The sequence below is a fragment of the Austrofundulus limnaeus genome, unplaced genomic scaffold, assembly GCF_001266775.1.
Source record: "Austrofundulus limnaeus strain Quisiro unplaced genomic scaffold, Austrofundulus_limnaeus-1.0 Scaffold177, whole genome shotgun sequence".
Classification (NCBI taxonomy): Eukaryota; Metazoa; Chordata; class Actinopteri; order Cyprinodontiformes; family Rivulidae; genus Austrofundulus; species Austrofundulus limnaeus.
Window position 1 is genome coordinate 190,120 of NW_013952579.1, and position 20,922 is coordinate 211,041.

Here is a 20,922-nt window from a genome sequence, read left to right on the forward strand (position 1 = left end):
GTGTGTGTGTGTGTGTGTGTGTGTGTGTGTGTGTGTGTGTGTGAACATGTTTTTATTACCTTGTGGGGACCATTTCCATACCTGTCACGTTGTACAGATTGACTGTAGATTACACAGATTTTATCCCATTTTGTAGGGCTGTGATTGTATAGGGCAATCTCAAGAAGTTTTTTTTTTAATCTCAGATTTTTTTTTCAAAAACTCAGCTTCAAATTAATTTTACATCTCAGAACTTGTAGAAAGTAAGCAAAAGAGTAAATAAAATTAATTAACAATCTTACAACCCTCTCTGCCACTAGAAATAAGTTTGCCACTTCTCCCTGTCCTCCTTTCTCTGCACCTCTGTGCTGCAGCTGCTTATCCCACAGCCGACAGCCCATTTGTCACCCAACACCCCTGTTAGATCACATGTGAGTACTATGTTCTTTTTTGTGTAGTTTAGTTTTGAGATTTTTGAGGGTCAAGATGCAGGGAAACGTCCGAAGGTGTTGACATGTCTGCAGGTTGGACCATTTTTCCAGTACGCACCGTCTAGTACAGCTATTTTTATGAGGACATTGCAATGACTTCCATTAATTTCAGACTCAGTCTAATTTACAACTAATGAGATAAAATGTGGTGCAGTTGTAGCTAAGAATGTTTTACAACACATACTCTGAGAGACATTTTGCTGTTTCATAGAAGATTGTACACATGATGATATTTTCAAGGTCTTATCAAAATTTCTACAACKCTGTCAACTCCCGACAAAAATAATCTTGATATGAAATCATGAAAGATGGTGGGCAATATGCATTCCTTCAAGAGCTGCTAGGGTTTTAATTTTAAATGTGTTTTGTTTAAAGGTGTAAAATGATCATGGTTTTTAAGGTGGCTGACAGAGGAAAAAGACACTGGAGTTTGCTTTCAGCGAGCTTTATGTCGTCTTTAATCTTTCAAGCTTCTGACGCAAAAGGAAAGCACAGCAGCCCATACTGATCAACCACAGTTCCTGTGGTTTCATCATGTGTAGAACATGAACAGATGAACTCCTTAGTTGTTCACTTTCATTTTGGAGGAGGTGTGTTGTAATCATAAGGAAAGCAAAACTATTTTTTGTAGTTTGGATTAGTGTTGGGCAATATTGGCAAAAAAACCCAAAACATCACAAATAATTGTGGCATTTAGCCGATAACTATTAATATGACCATAAACAGACACCTGTTCTACTTGCATGTTTTTAACTTTAGTTACTCTGTGTTGAAAAACTATGCTTACAAATCCTTAGTCAAACTAACTTCTTCATTCTAACCGGCTGAATTGAAACCCACCTTTCATAATTTGGAGTGGCAGCAGACCAAAGCATTRTAATTCTAATTAGAGCCCAAGTGAATGATTTAAATGTGAAAAAGAAGAACTTAAAACATGTCTGCTTTAAGTAATTTCATCAAATCTAAAATGCATAATCTCAATCTACATATTTTTCAAAACATGACTGTTTGAAGCCAGATGTCACGTTTTCCTCTTGCTTCATCATATTTGCAACACAGAAGTGAAGACATGAGATGTTTTATTTATTTATTTTTTTGCCAGCAGGAGTCTGTCTGTAGTTATGAAATGGACTTTTTTCACGTTCCTTTAGCTGATGGCTCTTGATGAGCAAAACCAAACATWGATTTGATAAAACAACTCCATTGACTTCTATTGTATTGATACACTACAAGTCTTTCCTCTTGTTTTAATCCTTTAATTAATCATGTGTGGAAGTGGATGGTGTCACTTCTGCAGGTCCACTGAGATCTCTGTCAGATCGGCTCCTTCAGTGGCTCAGCCTGTCGTCCCTGGCGGTCAGGCTTGTTCCTCCATCTCACAGGTCTCTGTCGTGACTTTCACCCAGAATAGTCGCTGCGTTCCAGTCGTGCGCCAATTATCTGGGATCTTCCAATTAGGCGCCTCGACCATACCAAGCATTCAGAATGCCCTGTGTTCTCTTGTTTACTTCCCTCCCAACATTCACAGAYGAAGAATTTAAAATAATTATCAAGCCTCCAGTGATTCACAGTTTGAATTTTTCTGTGAAGGGTTTCTTTTTTTCCTGCTTGGAGAGGTTCCCAGGTTTGAAGCATCAGCTGTTTAATGTCCAATCAGAAGATGCGAGAGAAGCTTTTTGTGTTGTGATGTCTAGAAAATGTCCACAAATCCGTCTGAGAGTTGCTGCAGAGACTAAATCATCAATGCATCGTGGCTTCTTTCATTTTGCTTTATATTTATTTTTATATATGTTGTACAAAGGTGCATGRTGCAAACTTGCGTTCAGCCAGGTCGTGCGTGTCAAAGAGATTTTGATCTCAGTGGGACTTCCTGGTTAAATAAAGGCATAATAAATAAATAAATTGTAACAAATTAGCTGAAAGATAAAAAGACACCAGGGTGTGTTTGGGCTTTTTGGCGTGTTTACGTGTGCTGCTTTCATTTCTAACTGGCTGCAGACTGAGCCCACTGTGCCAGCTCATTGTAATGGGAAGACAAACAGGTTTTTTTTTTTAACCCAGCCCCCTGCTGCCTCTGCGATGAACACAAGCTCCTTTATTTGCATACTTTTTAATTATAACTCACAAAGTTGTTCATATTTTTAGGATTTATTATCGATGGAAGTGGAAAAAGGCAGGCAGGAAATACGGAGTCAAATTGGGATAACACAGAGAAAAGACCGTCCACTTGAAGCAGCTCCAATAAATACGACTACTGATATTCAACAGATATGGTCTCACAACGCCGTGTTTTTAGAAACGCACACACTCCTGTGATTTTGCACTGATTTTTAGGCAACGTTAAGGTAACACACTRCTACTAAGGAACTCATTTTTGTTAYTRCCCCACAACAGACTTCTCAAAAGCTTCAGCTGTGAAGTGATTTAGCAGCATCAGTTTTTTTTTTTTTTTTTTTTTGGGGGGGGGGGGGGGGGACTCAAACATTTGCGGCGTCCCCACATCCTTCCTCTGTGACATGACAAACTACTTTAAACTCTGTGTGTTTATTAAAGTTAAAGCAAAACCACTGCTATCTAAAGACTTTTGTCTTTTCTAACAGGATTTAAATGTACTTTGGTAATGTTAGTGCTGTAAATTTTTTTAAGTAGAGCTCAAACTTTAAAACTGTAGAAACAAGATAGTGTTTTATTGTTTGGAATGCAGAATAAGTTTCAAAATCATCTATGTTGAAAACTACATTTTACCTCTCAAGATGCATCAGTATAGCGTCAACTGGAAGTGTGTCTGTTAGCGAAATATGTCAGAAACTGTTTGATTTTTACAAAACTCCTGGAAAATAATTGTTTATTTTTTTTAACTCATTAGCTTTTTAGTCAGCCTAGTTCAAGATGGCTGCCACAGCTAATAATGGTATTAATGGTTGTAATTCATTCAGTTTTACTGATTGAGCTAAAACTTGGTGTGGTAGTATCTGAGGGTCATCCCCAACAAATACTCAGACTGTTAACAGAATGTGTGTAATCACATATGGTTATTTTTTTAAAAATTGACTGAAAAAGGCTCAAACTCTGTTTTCAACACATGATTTTTAGTTTGAAACTCTGGCATGACAGACAGCATGTAATGTTCTTCAATGACTGAAAGGCCTTTAATTTAGTACTGGAGGTTTTATCATGTTTTATTTGGATGTTATTGAGTCAAAACAAAATTTCCAAAAGGGACAATAAAGTAAATTATGTTGCATCGTATCATATTATTGGATTGCTTTTTTTGTACAGTAAATGATCTACTAAGGTCTGAACACTCTGTGCCTTAAACTTTTACCCAATGATCGTAGAGGTATTAGTGTCCTGATGCATCTCAGTAATCCAGGCAGAAAAAATCAAAAAGAAAAAATAAGTAGGTCCCCTGGATGGGTTCTTCTTTTGTGAAATGTTTCGTCTCTCCTCCAAGAGACTTCTTCAGTCTGAGGAGTTTCAGGTGAACTCAGCCTTATAAGCACTGCCTCCACATGGTGGACAAACGGGTTAGTCATATGCAAAAGAGGGCCATCGCTTAACAATAGGCTTGATTAGCTCTATTGTTCATAGAGGGTCATGTGYCCCATCACCTGACTTACTGTACTCAGCCCCGTGAGCAAAAGGTGTGAATCAGGGCCCCAACGATAACCAACACAAAGAGGGAAAAAACAAAAACAAGGGGACTTTGAGCCCCGCCTGCACTCACTACATACACATGACACGACACCTAAGAACCACAGCATCCAAACCAGTAAGTCAGGTGATGGGGCACACCCTCTATGAACAACAGAGCTAATCAAGCCTATTGTTAGGCGATGGCCCTCTTTTGCATRTGACTAACCTGTTTGTCCATGTGGAGGCAGTGCTTATAAGGCTGAGTTCACCTGAAACTCATCAGACTGAAGAAGTCTCTTGGAGAGACGAAATATTTCACTAAAGAAGAACCCATCCAGAGGACCTACTTATTTTTTCTTTTTGGTAGATGTACTAGCTTTCAAAAAATGTTATCTTTTGTTGATTTTCAACCTTTTTTTTTAACTGTTTGATATTTTAGACTTAAAATCTTTGTTGTTTTCCTCCCCAGTCAAATACATGCGTGAGGCAACACCCTACGTCAAAAAGGGCTCCCCTGTGTCRGAGATCGGCTGGGAGACCCCGCCTCCCGAGTCTCCCCGTCCCAGCAGCCCCGCCATCACTTCCTCCTTCTCCTCTGAGTCTCCGAGCTCCCCCACCCTGCCCTCCCTGTCCCTGAGCAGCGACCGGCGGTGCATACCGCTGAAGATGTGTTACGCAACACGAGCCATGACCAAACCCGATCCTGAGAACAGGTAGGTGGAAGCTCACCGCAGCACGAAGAGCAAACAGGCAAATGAGAAGCGGAGGCAGAAGTTGCATGAAAACCAAAATTACTTGAGGTTTCAGTCAAGATTTCCACGAGTCTTTGTTAGTCTTTAAAATATTTTATCAGTGTGACGTTCAACCTGCAGGAAAAAGTGGGTGTTTCCATTTAAAATTATGAATACACAGTAAAATGTTTCTTATAAAACGTTGARTCAGCATTTACACTATTTTTCCTGTTTCTAGTTTCCTCCGTTACTCTTGTCTGATTTTSAGACATCAGCAAAATTTCAGCTGTTTTAATTATTCATGTATCAAAAATGTTCAGCGCATTCAGGACATTTCGGCTAGTAGTTCTGGTTTTTGCAACTTTATACTTACTGAAATACTTAACTTTATTAATTTTTTTCTCATAAAAATAAAGAAAAACTCCTCATGTCCTTAAAATTGCTTAAAATAATTCAGCATACTTGCTTAAATTTTAGCTGTTCTTTCTTTGATCTTTATCTTACTATTTAGTTGTTTTTTTCATTTTGCTGACTTAGCTATTAGCCTATGTGTTACTAATCTTAGCTTTTAGCTTAAGTTATGTTGGTTTTCACTATAGACTACTTTTTTGTTGGGTTTAGCTTTTAGCTATTTTTTGCTAATTTTAGCTATTCTTCTGTCTGTTGCCGATCTTAGCTTTTAGCTACTGTTTTGAGGTTGTAGCATTTAGCTCCTGTTTTTGCAAATTTCAGTTTTTAGCCTGTGTGTGTCTGGTTGTGGCTTTTATGACTGTCTTTTTTTTAACAAGTAAACTTTTGCCTTTTTAACAAGCTCCAGCAGCAGTTTAAGCTCTCAGCATTCACGCTGAATTTTCAAAGAAAAACACAATTTCTCCTAAAACTTGAGAGCGAAATGAAAATTTGTGGAAGATTATAAAATCTACAGTCAAATTGAAATGAGCCGTGCAACAACGGAATGATAGGAAACTTTATCTCTTGTGTGTCAGTCAACCGATTGAATTTCCTTCATCGTGGCGTTTATTATTCTCTTACACAATAAAACAAGACGTACAACACAAATACGATGTTTGATCTGCAGGAAGTCAGAGTGAAGACGTTTTCTCGTGTGAATCTAATCTGATTTGACAATCTTTACTGTGKTTTGCCGGTTCTTTGCTCTTTAATTTCTGCCCCGAGGTCAGCAATCATCATCTGTTATCTTAAAGCGACTYCTAAAAAGTGTGTTTTGTCAGACTTTTGAAGCCCATTTTCCTTTAAGACAGACATTTGAAGCAGCACTCAGACGGTTCTCAGTGGGGGTGGAGTGTTAGGAGGAGTCATTAAGCTAATGGCTTGGTAATTTGACTGGCTCGGTCAAACAGCATGAGGGTACACAGGAGTGATTTACTATCACTTTTTCCTCTTTCCAACACTTTGTGTTCTGAGTACCGATCTCCTCTCTAGTGTTTGCTTTTTAATGTGCAACATTTTCCCATCTTTTGTTTTCCCCTTTTTGTTTTTTAAATCTTTTTGTTCACATTGATTTCTCTTCTCCTTATGGCAGATTGCTGTCCCTCTTATTCTTCTCCATCATCTGTCTTCCTAAAAAAGAAAATTTTCTTTCTTACCAGACGTCTTTCTATCAGTTCCCTTATCCGCATTTTTCTCTTTGAATGAAGTTCAATCAGCAGCTTCAAAGTTACAAAAACTGTTGAAACTTTCATCTACAAATTGCAATGACATGCAAGCAAATAAAGAAAACCTCCTGGGGGAAAAAGTCCTTGCATTCCTTAAAGAAWGCATATCACCCGCTTTCTTACATGYCAGAGTTTTAAGATTGTCTTACGACGAGAAGGTTTAGCAGCTTTGGGACAACCTTGGTGAGAGATCTCACAAGATGTTCAGAGTATGTTTTGAATAAATCTCAACCACTTCCACAACAATATTCAGTTCACTATCTGTAAAATGGACTGAGTTTTGGCCATTTTTGTGTTTCCTAAACTTAGTGGGCTGTGACGGCCGTCTTGAATTGAGTTGACTCCCAGGCTGCGTCCAAATTCAGAGGCTGTCCTTCGAAGGACCCAGCCTACCCGGTATAGGTGGGCTGGGTCCTTTGTTGACCATGAAGACCAGAAGAAAGTGGCTGTCAGTTTGGAGAGTCTAGCCTTCAGCTTTATAACCACACTTACCCTGTCTGTATGTCCTGTCGCCTACCATGACAATGCTAAACAGAAGCAAAAAATTGATAGAAAGCAGCAAAAATATTAATATATTTATATTATCAATTAACAAAATTAGCTTAGAGGCAGTACTTGAACAACTAATCTCCAGTCAAATCGCAAGGCATCTTGGGATAGGACAGTGGTTCTCAATTCTGGTCCTCGTGACCCACTACCCTGCATGTTTTAGTTGTTTCCCTGCTCTTCAGCAGGTCTTGAAGTTCTGCAGAAGCCTGCTAATCACTCATTCATTTAAATCAAGTRTGCAAAAGCAGGGAAACAACTAAAACATGCAGGATARTGRGTCATGAGGACCGGAATTGRGAATCACTGGGATAGGTTGAGCTGCGAMGGATCCACCGGACCCGTCCYTCAARTTGGGGAAAAATAATTGGACGTATTTGTGGGCAGCAGTTGGAGGAGTCTTTGAGTTTGAACCGCCTTCGGCACAGTGCTGAGACGTAAGCGGCTGACAAATTCGGCCTTGTTTTGAGACATTTTGGAAATTTTCTTGTGAATATATTTTTTTGATTTGTTGCCAACAATCAGTCAAGTGAGATACTGGATTGGGGTGGTTTTGACAGGTACACTGAGTCTTCAGCATTTGTTCCAAACTTTAATGGAGAGTTTTCTTTCCACCCAGCTTTCAGTAAAATCTCTGGAGGATTATCAGCAGCTGAATGGTATTTTACTCTGTGATAGCGAAATGTTTTTTTATGTACAATGTAGCCAGATGTCAGCATGACTGCACAGTTTAGGTAGAAATAAACACTGTTTAGACCAGAGTTATTCAACTAAAGGGCTCGACACACGGGAGGCGACGTCGCTCGCTCTTCTCCATTCATTTCCTATGGAGCCTGTGCGGTGAGGCGACAATCGCTTGCCCTCCTCCAGCTAAGCGACCGGCGAAAATAGTGCATGTGAAATTTCACGCTCGTACACGTAGACGTGCACACGCGAGCTTGCGACGCGACATACGAAAGTTGAAAAATGTTCAACTTCTGTCGCTGTCGCTTAGCGTACAACCAACCAGTGAGGGTTTCATTGACTGACCAATGAGAGGAGAGTATGCTACACACTGCAGTTAGCTAACACTTTCACCAAATGATTACTAAAAAGCTTTGTGGGAATTTATTGGCACCAGGGTGAAGTTTATGGTAAGTTTTTCCTCATAAAACTGTATTTTGATGTGTGTTTGTTTTTCAATATCATTAGCATCGCAAGATTTGTTTAATTTACACGTCCGTAAWGCACACCYGCCTTCAGAGTTAAGAACCAATCAAATTTTGTGAAGACAAGCGATCTGAGAGCGCGATTCGCAACGCTGTGATCGCTATCGCGTCCCGTGTGTCGGGTTTCACCCTGGCTGCGATGACAGCCGCTAATCGCTGTAGTTTGTCGCTGCCCGTGTGTCGAGCCCTTAAAGCGCTCAAGGGGCCACAGTAATTCAAAACCAACAGCTCAGGGGCCGGACTTCTGGAGGGGAAGCCTGTTAATGGTAGGGAAGATAAGGTCTTTTACCTTTTTTACTGCATTAAATATTTTATTTTAAATTAATTCAAAATATTTTTTATATTTAGTGAAGTAAATCWTTTTTTTCTTTTAATGAGCTCRTTGCYGGGCCAGACTGAAGTTACCTGCAGACRGGATGTGTCSTACAAGTTGAATAACTCTGGTGTATTTCAGTGGCCTGGAAGTAGGCTCAATATTATCAAGACCATAATGCATTGCAAAATACTCCCACTGTGCATATTAATATCTGTAAAAAATGCAATGCAGTCGTGAAATCAATAAAATTACATGTTTGAAAAATATTATCATTTCTACTCTACAATCTTTGCACCATGTCCTGGTTTATGTGCTCTTTACCAAAAAGGTGCTCATCACAGGAAAGGTCCTGCACCAAAATGTAAGCAGATCCTTCAGAACACGTCTGCTGTTCATTCATGTGAGAAAAACTAAATTCAGTAATAATGAGGAGCAACACAAGGCTGCTTTAAGCAATCATTAAAAACATTACAGGTAAGGATCAGAGGTGCAGATAGATGCTAATAAAAAAAACCATTAGTAGAAACACACAGCTTTATAATAATAATAATAAAAAAACAACAGCGTTTGTTTATAGTCGTGCAGTTATGAGACTAATTTTCCAAAAAACAGTTTTGGCTGAAATAATGCATAAAACTTGGGATTATTGTTGTTTTATTTTCTTTAGAAATAAGACTTTCTATCGTGTGGGTTTTACATTTCCACTATAAACAATAGCAAGAAAACCCTTTTTGTTATACAGATTTGTTTTTTTAATCTGTTCTCTAAAGAGTTTTAACAGGAGATACCAAATCTTTCACAACTTTTAAATCCTGAACGATTTAATCCAAAACATCCAGAGCAGATTCTGTTTCCCATCATAAATCGTCCTTCATCTGGTTTGTTTCTTTGGAGATTCGTTGGAATATATTACGATCTGTGTATATTCTTGGCTTTGGTCGACATTCCTCTGATATTTTCAGATAATCTGTGGCTTTAGGGATGCAGGGGTTAGAGTCTTGAGGCCTCGGGCAGTTTTTTTTTTTTTTGGCCACTAAATTATCTTTGGCCTTGAGGACAATGTCAGCTGGGTGTGTGTTTAAATATTGAGCACAAAGTCTCACCCTGATGGACAAAATCACACTTGAAATAAAGGTTTGACTTTCAGTTAAACTATGTGGAAGCGTGAAACCACTGAAGAGCATTTCAGGGTTGAACATTGACTTTGTCACCCATAACTTTGGTTTTATTGGTGAGTTATACGAGGAGTTGAGGTCAGTAACTCATCGACAGATGCTGAGAGGTTTTGCTGTATGCAGATAACACACTGTTTTGTAGATTCATAAAGCTTTATAGTGGATCCACACACAGATTCAGACTTTGGCCACATTTACCTCGACTAGCAGTTTTTGTAATAAGTTCTTTTCTTTTCTGCTCACAGCCAGGACGAATTCCCCTCGGACGGTAAATGCTCATTTAAATTGAGAGTTGCCCACACAGAACCATCATTTTCTGTGCTGTTTCATGAAAAAGGTGCTCATTTCTACTAGAAAGTTGGCTGTTTCTCAAACTCTGTTTGTCCCCAGATGATAAGAAGAAAAAAAAAGGTAAAAATTGCAGAGTGAGCCTGTAAGAACTCCCTCTCTGCTTTTCTTATTTGGATTTCAGGGATGAAATTGTTTGGGGGGGGCTTTATGTTAAGTGACAGAATAATCTGGCTCGTCTTYTTCTCCAGACTGGCTGCTGTGTTGCATCCCTTGGAGGGATTTCTTTTCATTTCGCCAGATGTTGTTTAAACCGTGTTTAAGCCTGAGAGGAAATGCAGAAGAGAGGGATGTGAACACATGCAGCGATGAAAAGACCTGATGAAAAGACGGCGCAAAAGAAGTGAAAAGAGGGGGTTTACTTTGGAATAAAGACCAATAAACTGGACTTGATTTATATTCCTTATGTGTATTAATCCGGCGTAATGTTTACCCCCTCACATCGTTATCCTGAAAACCTATTTAGAAAAATATTAAGTGTTTGTACTGATAGAAATGAAGATACTAAAGAGACCAAGTTCTTAAAATAAGTGCTAAGACCTTTGTGTAACACGTTTGTGTTAACTATGTCGAACTGTTGACAAAATATCTCAAACTCCACTGGATGGATTTTATTGAAACTCTTGAAGTAATTACTGATWGTGCACGTAGCTAATCTAACTGATTAGCTTTTGGAATCAACTCATTCAAAGGGAGAGGGAGGTATTATGCAGTTTCCAGGCACATGGTTTCCTTCTATACCACGATCTTGTAACTGTTACCTTCGGTTGCGACGATGGTGCATACATCAAAATAAATTTGACTTTGCATCATAGCCTGTCACCTTGAAAATGGCTTCAGTGTCTTTTAGAACCTCCTACCATTTCTGACACTCCCACTTCAGCATGTTTTCAAAATGCTTCACGCCATTTACAACATGAGGGTATTTTCTTTGGCATCCAAAAATAAATTTGCTCGATGAAGGCATTTTTTTTTCAAAAAGGACTGAACTGAGAAGTAGTTAGGATTACAAGCTCAACAGATGAGCAGTGGGAGGTGCTTTGTACAAATGTATCTTCTATGCTAAGGTAATGGCCATCTCTGCATGTCCGCCGGCTTGGCCTTTGGGATGTTTTAATTTACAAGGTTATTCTTACGTTGACAGCACCTTATCTTTCATCTTTGTTAACTTTAAATAACAGGACCTACAGCCTCCGCTCTCAAGACACTTTAAATTTTAATGTTCCTCGTGTCTGAACAGAAACGGGGAAGAAAACTTTCAGTTTTTCTGCTCCAACTTCATGGAATAGTTTGCAATCAGATGAGCTTAAACAGAGCATTTAAGACCATGATAGACCCCATTATGTTCAAGTTGCAGAAGTGCAATTGTTTTAGTTGAGTCATTTGTTTTATTGTAAATTTATTGTATTTTTTAATGTTTTGTACAATTTAAAATAAACCCTTTAGAGTTACCATTTTTCAGCTTTCGATAATAAGATCTCATTATGACAGCACACATTTACCATTTCTCACCTAAATCTCAAACTCAGGAATAATGAATATTTGTTTCTGTAAAAAAAAAGAATTTGCATTCTTTGTCTGAAATTATTTTTTTCCTCTCCTCTCTTCGCATTCTGCAGCCCACCTTTTCTCCAGCTTTTTTTTGTTGCAGATTGGACTACTTCACGCTGCAGTGTAAAGTAACAGTTCACTGCTTTGTGCATTGTCGGCAGCCACGTGTGCCTTTTTAAAATTCATATTCAGTCAGCACACAATCAAAGCAACGTTCAGGGAGATGGAGAAACGTATGCTTTTCCTCTCAAGTCCAGAAACGCTCCCATATGATGGAAGCAGATTATTTATGGAAATTTACTGGGAGAAAAAAAAAGAACGTGTGTGTATTATCAGGCCCACACAGAATGCATGAGCTGTCCAATTTCAATTTTTTTTTCACTTTACATAAATTAACTCAAATTTCAAGGCCCTTTATTGTTGATTTGACTGAATGCTTGTTATGAAGTGGAATGGACAAGTGGAGCATCTGTTGAAGCTGAAACCTAATCGGGTAACATTTGGTTTCTAAAGCTGTGATTTGAAACCAATTTGGTGCTGCCTGATTAGAGTTGCAAAATAATTTGGCACAGATTTTTTGTTGTTTGTTTTTTTTAGTTTCTGAAACTCCTCAGTGGAAACAAAAAGGTTAAAGCTTTTTTTCGAACTTTTCTTATCTCTCCCTGCAGACAACTGGAGCTGCACAGTCCCGACGCCAGGCACACCATTGTGCTCCGGTGCCCGGACCAACCATCTGCCCTGTCCTGGTTCTCCTCCCTGCACTCCGTCACATCCACGCTGGCACAGGTCTGCCTTTTAATGTGACTTGCTTTTTACAGGAACCTCTTATCTTCAGAGTACTGTTAGATATGTCAGTAGCCACTATATAGTTTTTTTAACGTTTATGCGTGTTTAAGTTATCACCCAGCCTTAAAATGTATCACCCCACCACAGCGGGCACTGGCGGAGGTCATCCAGAATACATCCAGGACAGGGGTTGCTGGCAGCAAAGAGATCCGACACCTGGGATGGCTGGCAGGGAAGGTAGGAGTGTGTTTGTTTGTGCGTGAGCAGGGGAGAGAAAAAAATTGCTGCATTTTTACAGTTTTGGTTTTGTTTTCATTTTGGGAACAAATTCAGTTTTCAGAAAAAATGCATTGAGGGAAGCTTGTTTTAGAGTTGCTGTGACTCTAAGTTTTGGTGAAGAATGAAGTGGATCTACGGCTTGCAGGTTTCTCTCATTTTGAGTGGAMTCTGTTTTATTTATATGTCCACAGCAGCGAAAGCAAATAAATCTACATATTTCCAGGCTTAGGTTTTGTTGCCTTGGAATTACCTGCGCAGCATATTGTGTTTGATTGCATTTCATCGCCGTCGGGCAAAAACCTTGTCTCTCAATTATGCGTCATTTTTTATGATTCTGCATAAATCAACTTTATTGGTCACCTTTCACCTCTGTCTGCTGTTTTATGAATGTAACTCCATTAGTATCAAACTAAATGCTATAAAAGAGCTGCTTCTCCCTAAATAGGGACGGCATTTGCCTAAGTAATGTTTTTTTTTCTACATACAAAAAAAAAAAAAAAATCCACGCATTTATAAATTAAAGCTGCAGCATTCCTTGAAATAATGTGTATCTACCATAGGCGTGATATAATGAGACGTCACATTCAGAGTGTGTTGTGAATGAGAAAGATATTTTATATATTTTTTTAAAGCTGCATTTTTTGGAGAACAAAGTTTTTTGCTTAACAACAACGTTTTAGTTTTTATAATCATTTTGGTGACTTTAGTGGTCTCCTGAGTTGATTTCCACGTGTGTAATTGTCTGTGTTGTCTATGTATATGCACTTAGATCAGGGGTGTCAAACTCATTTTTACCGAGGGTCAAAATAAGCATTATGGTGGCCCTCAAAGGGCCAGTTTCAATTACCTTTAACGCTTTGTGTTTAAATCTGACGACACAAAATGTCACGTTCCACATCTTGTTGCTCCGGCTGAGCACCGCTGACGAACAATAACTGAGCTCTATGTGGTATTTCCTGCATAGAAACTGTGTTTTAACATGTCCTCACTGAAAAGTACTACATGTACAACTGACTAAATGTGAAATAAATCATCCAGAAAACCTATTAAAAAGTAAAAGAAGAGTTTCACTCGTTGTTGAGGTGTGGTAAGAAGCTGCTGTCTTGAATTCTGAACTAGAGGGGCGTTGTGGGAATTTCCCACTTACAATTCCCACTTCCCAGTACAACTGTTTAAATGCAGTAAAATGGAGATTTTACATGGCGAATTTCCCAGAGTACTGGCTTCTTTTGAACCCTGTGCACCTCCACCTAGTGTTGGGATACCATCAGTTTATGGGTAAAATAATCAGCATGCATTATGGGAGATGTAGTTATTAGTCAATGCTGGCTTTATAGCAGCATAAGCTTATTTTAAGACCCTAATACATCCTTGAAGYTCTTGCGGGCCACATAAAATGCAGTGTCGGGTCACATTTGTTTGTTAAACTGTTGTCACAGTTTGTTAAAGCCACCGATCATCACCAGAAATCTACCAGTTCATGAGTTTCCTGTGTGTATATGTCAGGCAGGCTTCAGTTAATGGTGTGTGTGTAAAGAGAGCGTGTAGAAAATGGAGTCAGAAATATGTTTCAGTATTTCATAAAAATAGAAACTAATCCATGCTTGTCTATGTGCACTTATATTTGTGGTTGCATGCATATTTGGGCATCATCCTCCACTGCTTTAAACATGCGTGCCAAACATATCTGAATTACACAGATGCAGGCCCAGACACAGCAAACACTTCACTCTTTTATATACATTAGACCTGGGCTAGCAAACACACACACACACATCTATAACTACCTAATTTAGTTCTGGTGAATTTGCCAATATTTGATCCTCAAAATGCCGTACAATGCTGTTACTTAGCAACATAGTCTCGTTATGTTAAAAAGCTGACCCTCGACCTTCTGGATCTCGAATCCTGATTGGTTGAGGTAGAACTTCAAAGACCAGCTTAGGAATCCACGGCTCGACTGCAGATAAGCTCTTATAATGAGAATATTGTCACAAAAAACACATATGAAATGAGCTTGTGTGTGTGCATTTTTATGTGTGTGTGTGTTTTTTAAGTGAGACATTTGTGCAGATGAGTGAGTGAGGGGGCACGGAAAAGCAGATGCATAAGTGTACCTGTGTCTGAATCCAGTTACACTCATTTATAGCTCATTCCCTGTTGCATACACAGTAGTGGATATTAGCACATTTTGAAGGGGGAGCAAACATATTTTACACTCTATAAACACACACACAAACACATACACCAGTCCTCTCTCTGATCTAAGTGGTTCGTGAAAAATAAAAAGGGGCGCATGTCCTTCACATTGTGAAGCAGGAAAGTAATCAACTTCAAAATGGGTGTCCTGCCATGAGAAACTGCTCAGTTAATGTCTCAACATTGCTTTCAGTTGTGAGTAATTATTTGTTCTGTTTTAATTATTCACTTGTCTGGCACCTATCAAGTGTTCTCGGCAAGACTGTCCTCCAATTTTGAGTTGCAAATGGTAAAAAGAAAATTTCTGCTGTGAACTGGAATGAAATCCACTCCCTGACAAGAAAAAGACAAAGTGGTGGAAATAAAAGGAGTGTGAAGCATCATGTGACTGGATTGCAGCAATGATCACATCAAACAGATACTGAAGTTGGCAATATGGGTAAACTGATAGTTCCACGTCAGAAGTAGGTGGAACCTCCTCAAGCATGGATACAAAAAGTGATCTGGTGCAAAAAACGAAGCTGTTCTACTCGCTCCTGCAGCAAGTCGACCCACAGTTACTGTAAGAGACCTTCAAGATCCGTCAAACTGATGCTGGGTTAACATATGATGTTGGATTTGGGAAAGATTGGTGATCTTGCTGGCCATAGGATGCAGACAGTCCATAGACATGTGCCAAGTGTGGACAAGTGTTGCCTTGTTGATGGACTATACCAGGGGAAGACGTTCAAGAAGTAAAGGCTGGTTTATACTTCCACAAGACGTGAGATGTGAGATCTATGGTCACGAGCTTTGGTTAGTGACCGAAAGAATGAGATCGTGGATACATGCGGCCGAAATGAGTTTCCTCCACAGGGTGTCTGGGCTCTCCCTTAGAGATAGGGTGAGAAGCTCAGTCATCCAGGAGGGACTCAGAGTAGAGCCACTGCTCCTCCACATCGAGAGGAGCCAGTTGAGGTGGCTCGGGCATCTGGTTAGGATGCCTCCCTGGTGAGGTGTTCCGGACACGTCCCACTGGGAGGAGACCCAGAGGAAGACCCAGGACATGCTGGGGGGACTATGTTTCTTGGCTGGCTTAGGAATGCCTTGGGATTCCCCCAGAGGAGCTGGTCCAAGTGGCTGGGGAGAGGGAAGTCTGGGTTTCTCTGCTTAGGCTGCTGCCCCTGCCTCAACCCCAGAAAAGAGGAAGAAAACAGACAGACAGACGAAGACGTGAGACAGCGGATCAGTGATTACATCGTTTCAGACATGAACATTCTGGCACATATGATGCAGGGGATAAATTATGATTTCTCCATCTGCCCTCTCACAGCACTCTTAATGTAGCACAGCACATGGATAAGCATATACGTAAACAACAACACTGATACCAAGATTGAAAATGGGGAAAAATTTAAAATTGAAAAATTGGTAAGGGGATTATGGTGGGTAGGCCAGGTTGAATAGGTGGGTTTTGAGTAGCGATCTGAAGAAAGGTAAAGAGTCAGTTCCTGATATTTGGAGAAAGAGTGTTTCAAACGGATGGGGCAGCAGTGAAAAATGCTCGAACCCCCAGGATATGGTGCTTGGTTCTGATCAGGAGGTTGGAGTCAGAGGAATGGAGGTGGTGAGTAGGAGAATAATGGTGAAGGAGGTCAGTGAGATAAGGGGCTGCAAGATTWTTGAAGGCTTTGTATGCGATGAGGAGTATTTTCTTTTGTATATGGTATTGAACAGGAAACCAGTGGAGACTTTTAAGTACAGGAGTGATGTGGTCCTGGGAGCGGGAAGGCGGGAAGCTGAGTTTTGGATATATTGTAGCTTTTGCAAAAAGTTTTGTTGGGTGAGGAGACAGAGGATCAAAAACGTTTTTTTACGCTTGTCAACTGCGGAGATGGAAAGAAGGCATGAATATCAGTTGTACATTCGGGCCGTCTCAATAGGACCAGATGAGCTGCTCTTCGAAGCTGTCCATCTTGCTAATTTAACAACTGGCAGTGGATCATTTAAAAAAAATGTCATGCTGAGGGACGTGCTGCTCCACGGCATTGTTCTGCATAAACAAACACACCCACCAATCACACTGAGGTCTGCAGGACAGTTCTGACTGGAGGCTATGTACAGGGCCGAGTGTCAGTGGAGATAATGGACAGAAGCTTTTTGTCAAGATATGTGACTTACCGCAAAAACCAGTTTTAACTGATGTAGCGTTGTGCCATCAGGGTCCCATGAACCACTACCAGAAGTGACCTGAATTCAGACCTTATGTCGTTCCACGCTATGACGTCAGGAGTAACACAGGTATGAGTTATAGGGTTATACAATTCTGACATATAAATTTATCACGATTAATTGTGGCGTTAAGCTGTTAACAATTAATATGACAGTTTAATAGATGACAGTTGCACTTGCRTTTGGATGATATGTCCTTAGTCTGCATTTTCTGTCTTTCCTCATACTCCAGTTTATGCAAGTAATTCAAAAAGTTTGTAGGGATAGCGTTAGCTGCTCCACGCCACCTTCCACCATTGGGCTCACATGCGTGCCTGAAAGTGATAGTGTACAAAAGTGTCATACAAAAATCTGTCATCACATGGCACTAATGGTACTAATTGCAAAAAAGAGAGATTCATCATTTGAAACTCTGTCAACTGCTGCTACTACTGTCTAATGTGTCTCTAAGGCATCCTTTTATCTCTGGTGACCTTCAGGTACTGTTTTAACTGACTTTTGGATGTTCGGGCAACTGCCTGATAACACTTTGGTCGTTAAGCCACCACCTATACCCTTTGGAGCCCATATGTACACACTCATCGCTGGTCTGCATGTGAACCTAATTACATCCAGATCAAACCATTACTTCTGAGGTTCTAACGTTTTATTGAATGAGTGAACATACTTGAAATTTATAAATTACTTTCCCAAATAAATGATGGTAAAAGCTATTATTGAACTGATGTATTACATAATAAGGTTAGCATTTTAATCAGCAGTAACAAACAAAAAAAGAAAAGAAAAAAGACAGCGTTCTGAGCACATTCAATTTTAAAATGATTTTTTTTCACGTTTCCATGAATTACACAGCCCTTCTTTGCTCATCAGATTGGTGGATGATAGTAGCTTTTGCCATGTTATTGTTCATCTCTTCGTGTTTCAGACGGAGAGTGAGAAACAGTGTTGGAAGCCAGTGCTGGTGGTGGTGACGGAGAAAGACCTGTTGTTGTACAGCAGTTTGCCCCGATGCAGGGAGACCTGGCAGAGCCCCACACACACCTTTCCACTTTTAGCAACACGGTGAGTCCCCTAAATACACACCTTGTGAAGAGAAACTTGTATCAATGAGTTGAAATTGGGTTGTTTCAGTCATACTATTCTTTTAAAATTATAAAAATTTGATCAAGCAGTATATGAGTTATTTTGTGTGTAATATTAATGAATGTTTTGTGCTTTTCTTAATGATTTTGCTTTAATGCAGTCTGGTCCACTCTGGTCCTGACCGGGGATCCCCTTGCTCTGGCACGGAGCTGTTCTTCGCTACTCGCACCGGCACGCGCCTCGGCATCGAAACCCACCTTTTCCGGGCCGAGAYCACCAAGGACCTGTCCCTGTGGACCCGGCACATAGTCAGCGGATGTCACGCGTCAGCTGAAATGATCAAAGAAGTCACTACAAGTGAGTCACGAGGCATCTTCCATCGCATTTTTTTAAAACACACAGAAATATAAATCATTCAGATAGGGCAATTTCAGAACAACATGGCCCAATTCTATTTGTACCTAGCTCCTCCCTGGAGCGCGGTCTGCTGCCGAGCTCCTGCCCCACACAGCACCCTCCCCTTCACAGCTTCACCAGACTAACAGCAGGAGAAATGTTTCATTACAAATTAATATGATTTCACTGCAAAACGTATCTTAAAAATGTTGGATGTTCATGATTTCATTGCAAAACATAGCTTAACATTGATGTAAATGTGTACGAGAGGATGACTGGAAGAAATATTGCCAAGCTGAAACATCTTGTAAGACGCTCTGTACTCACTTCGGTTATTCAGAAACAGTACTTTGTGGGTCCCACGTGGGATCCAGAAAGTACTACAAAATCCAGAAAATCTACAAAAGGTTCTAAACTGCCTGAAGCATTGTTGTGAAGACATGCTGAAATGGGAGTGTCAGAAACGGAAGGAGAATCTTAATGAGACAGTGGCCTATTTCAAGGCTGTGATGCGAAGTCACACTTATTTTTGATACATATTTACAGCATTTTCATAACAAGTGAAAGTAACATAGYTATTTGACTGCGGTATAGAATTACCCCCAATTTACATTACATGCGTTCCGCTCCCGTCCGACCTCCGCAGCAAAAACACACCCATTATAATCAATGAGAGTGTTTACACTGGCTGTGCACGGTGGTGGTGAGCRGCGGTGAGTGGCAAAATTAGAACAGATCCTATTTTTGCCAGACGCAGGAGCTGCGCCGGAGTCAAATTTTAAAGATTACGTCGCACCAACAGGAAGAGAAAGGAGCACAACATCCGTATTTACAAAATAAGGCCCTATTAGGTGGAATAATTTGTCGGAATAATGTCGAAATTGCAGCTATATTAATCAATATATGTATATATTTCCACACAAATGCTGTCAGAATGTATTGTTCTGTTTGGGAAGCAGATGGAAACGTAGCATGAAGCATATGTGTACACACGATACACGTGGATTTTATTTTGMAATCAAGCAGCGCAGCGGAGCGGAGACGCATGTAGTATAAATCCGGGGTTAAACAAAGTGCCTGAAAATCCCACCCCCGCACCCCCCACCCAAAAAATAAAAAAGATTTATGAGATGTGCAAATCTTTGAGTTCTGTTTTTATTAGCATTTTACACAACATCCCAACTGTTTTGAACCGAGGTTGTCTGCATGAAAAGGAGCAAAGCGAGTTGTACCCGGTCACTTTGCTGGATTGTGCAATCCTTCATTAACTGTGTTCTGGCATGAAGTGACAAAACACACAGAGGGAGGTTTTAGAGGCTGCAGTAAAGACAGCCTTAGGTCAAAAAATCTTAAATCCATAGCATACAGCATTATGTTTACATGCAATGTACAGACTCCCACGTCCCCGGAGATAGAAGAGGGTTTGGATCTAATTTGACAGCCATATGAAAGATGTGGACAAAGCTTTTGCTATTTATAGAAAGGAATGGTATGAGTGTTAGAGTGTGCAGCTTGGTGCTGAGTGTTGGTCGTTTAGGGAATTCTGGTACAATACCCCCCTCCCTCCCTCATGGCCTCCCTCGTTCTCAAAGCACAAAATGTCCTGGGAAATGTTTTCCTCCCCCGAGTCCCTTTCTCCTTTCTACGTGGCAAATTAAGGGTTACCCCAGATTCTTCTATCTGTGAGGCAGTGTGCATCCAGCAGCAAACCATCCCCTAAACTCTTTGTTGTCAGTTTAGTTTCTCCATCATTTATCACCAAACTCTTGTTCACTTTCTTACAATTTGTGAATTGTACCTACAGACGTGAACAGTCACATCACACCGTCACGTGATCATGTGAGGTCATATCCTGCTCACCTGGTGCCACCACTTTTAGGGGTCTTAAATCATGTAAACAAAGTGAAAACTGTGAAATTAGCACTGTACAGAAGCCTAAATGGACATTTTATAGCTGAACAATTCAGTTAATCTGTGTTGGCCATTTTATGAACATGTTAAAACCAACAGATTTATCCAGTCTACAGTTCTGCTGTGTTTTTGAACCAGTTCTTACAGATTTGACTTTTTGGTAATCTAATAAGTTTTCCAACGCCTATATACACTCACCGGCCACTTTATTAGGTACACCACGCTAGTAACGGGTTGGATCCCCTTTTGCCTTCAGAACTGCCTCAATTCTTCGTGGCATAGATTCAACAAGGTGCTGGAAGCATTCCTCAGAGATTTTGGTCCATATTGACATGGTGGCATCACACAGTTGCCGCAGATTTGTCGGCTGCACATCCATGATGTGAATCTCCCGTTCCAC

The 20,922-nt window shown here is 40.1% G+C and overlaps 1 protein-coding gene across 1 annotated transcript in view; it reads left to right on the plus strand.

The window, feature by feature from the left end:
- Positions 1-20,922, plus strand: part of sntb1 (syntrophin, basic 1) — a 61,449-nt gene that overhangs the window by 18,558 nt on the left and 21,969 nt on the right. The window contains exons 2-6 of the mRNA XM_014017793.1: positions 4,576-4,819; positions 12,326-12,443; positions 12,591-12,680; positions 18,058-18,194; positions 18,376-18,572. Coding sequence (XP_013873247.1) covers positions 4,576-4,819; positions 12,326-12,443; positions 12,591-12,680; positions 18,058-18,194; positions 18,376-18,572 — 786 coding nt within the window. The remainder of the gene's footprint in view (positions 1-4,575; positions 4,820-12,325; positions 12,444-12,590; positions 12,681-18,057; positions 18,195-18,375; positions 18,573-20,922) is intronic.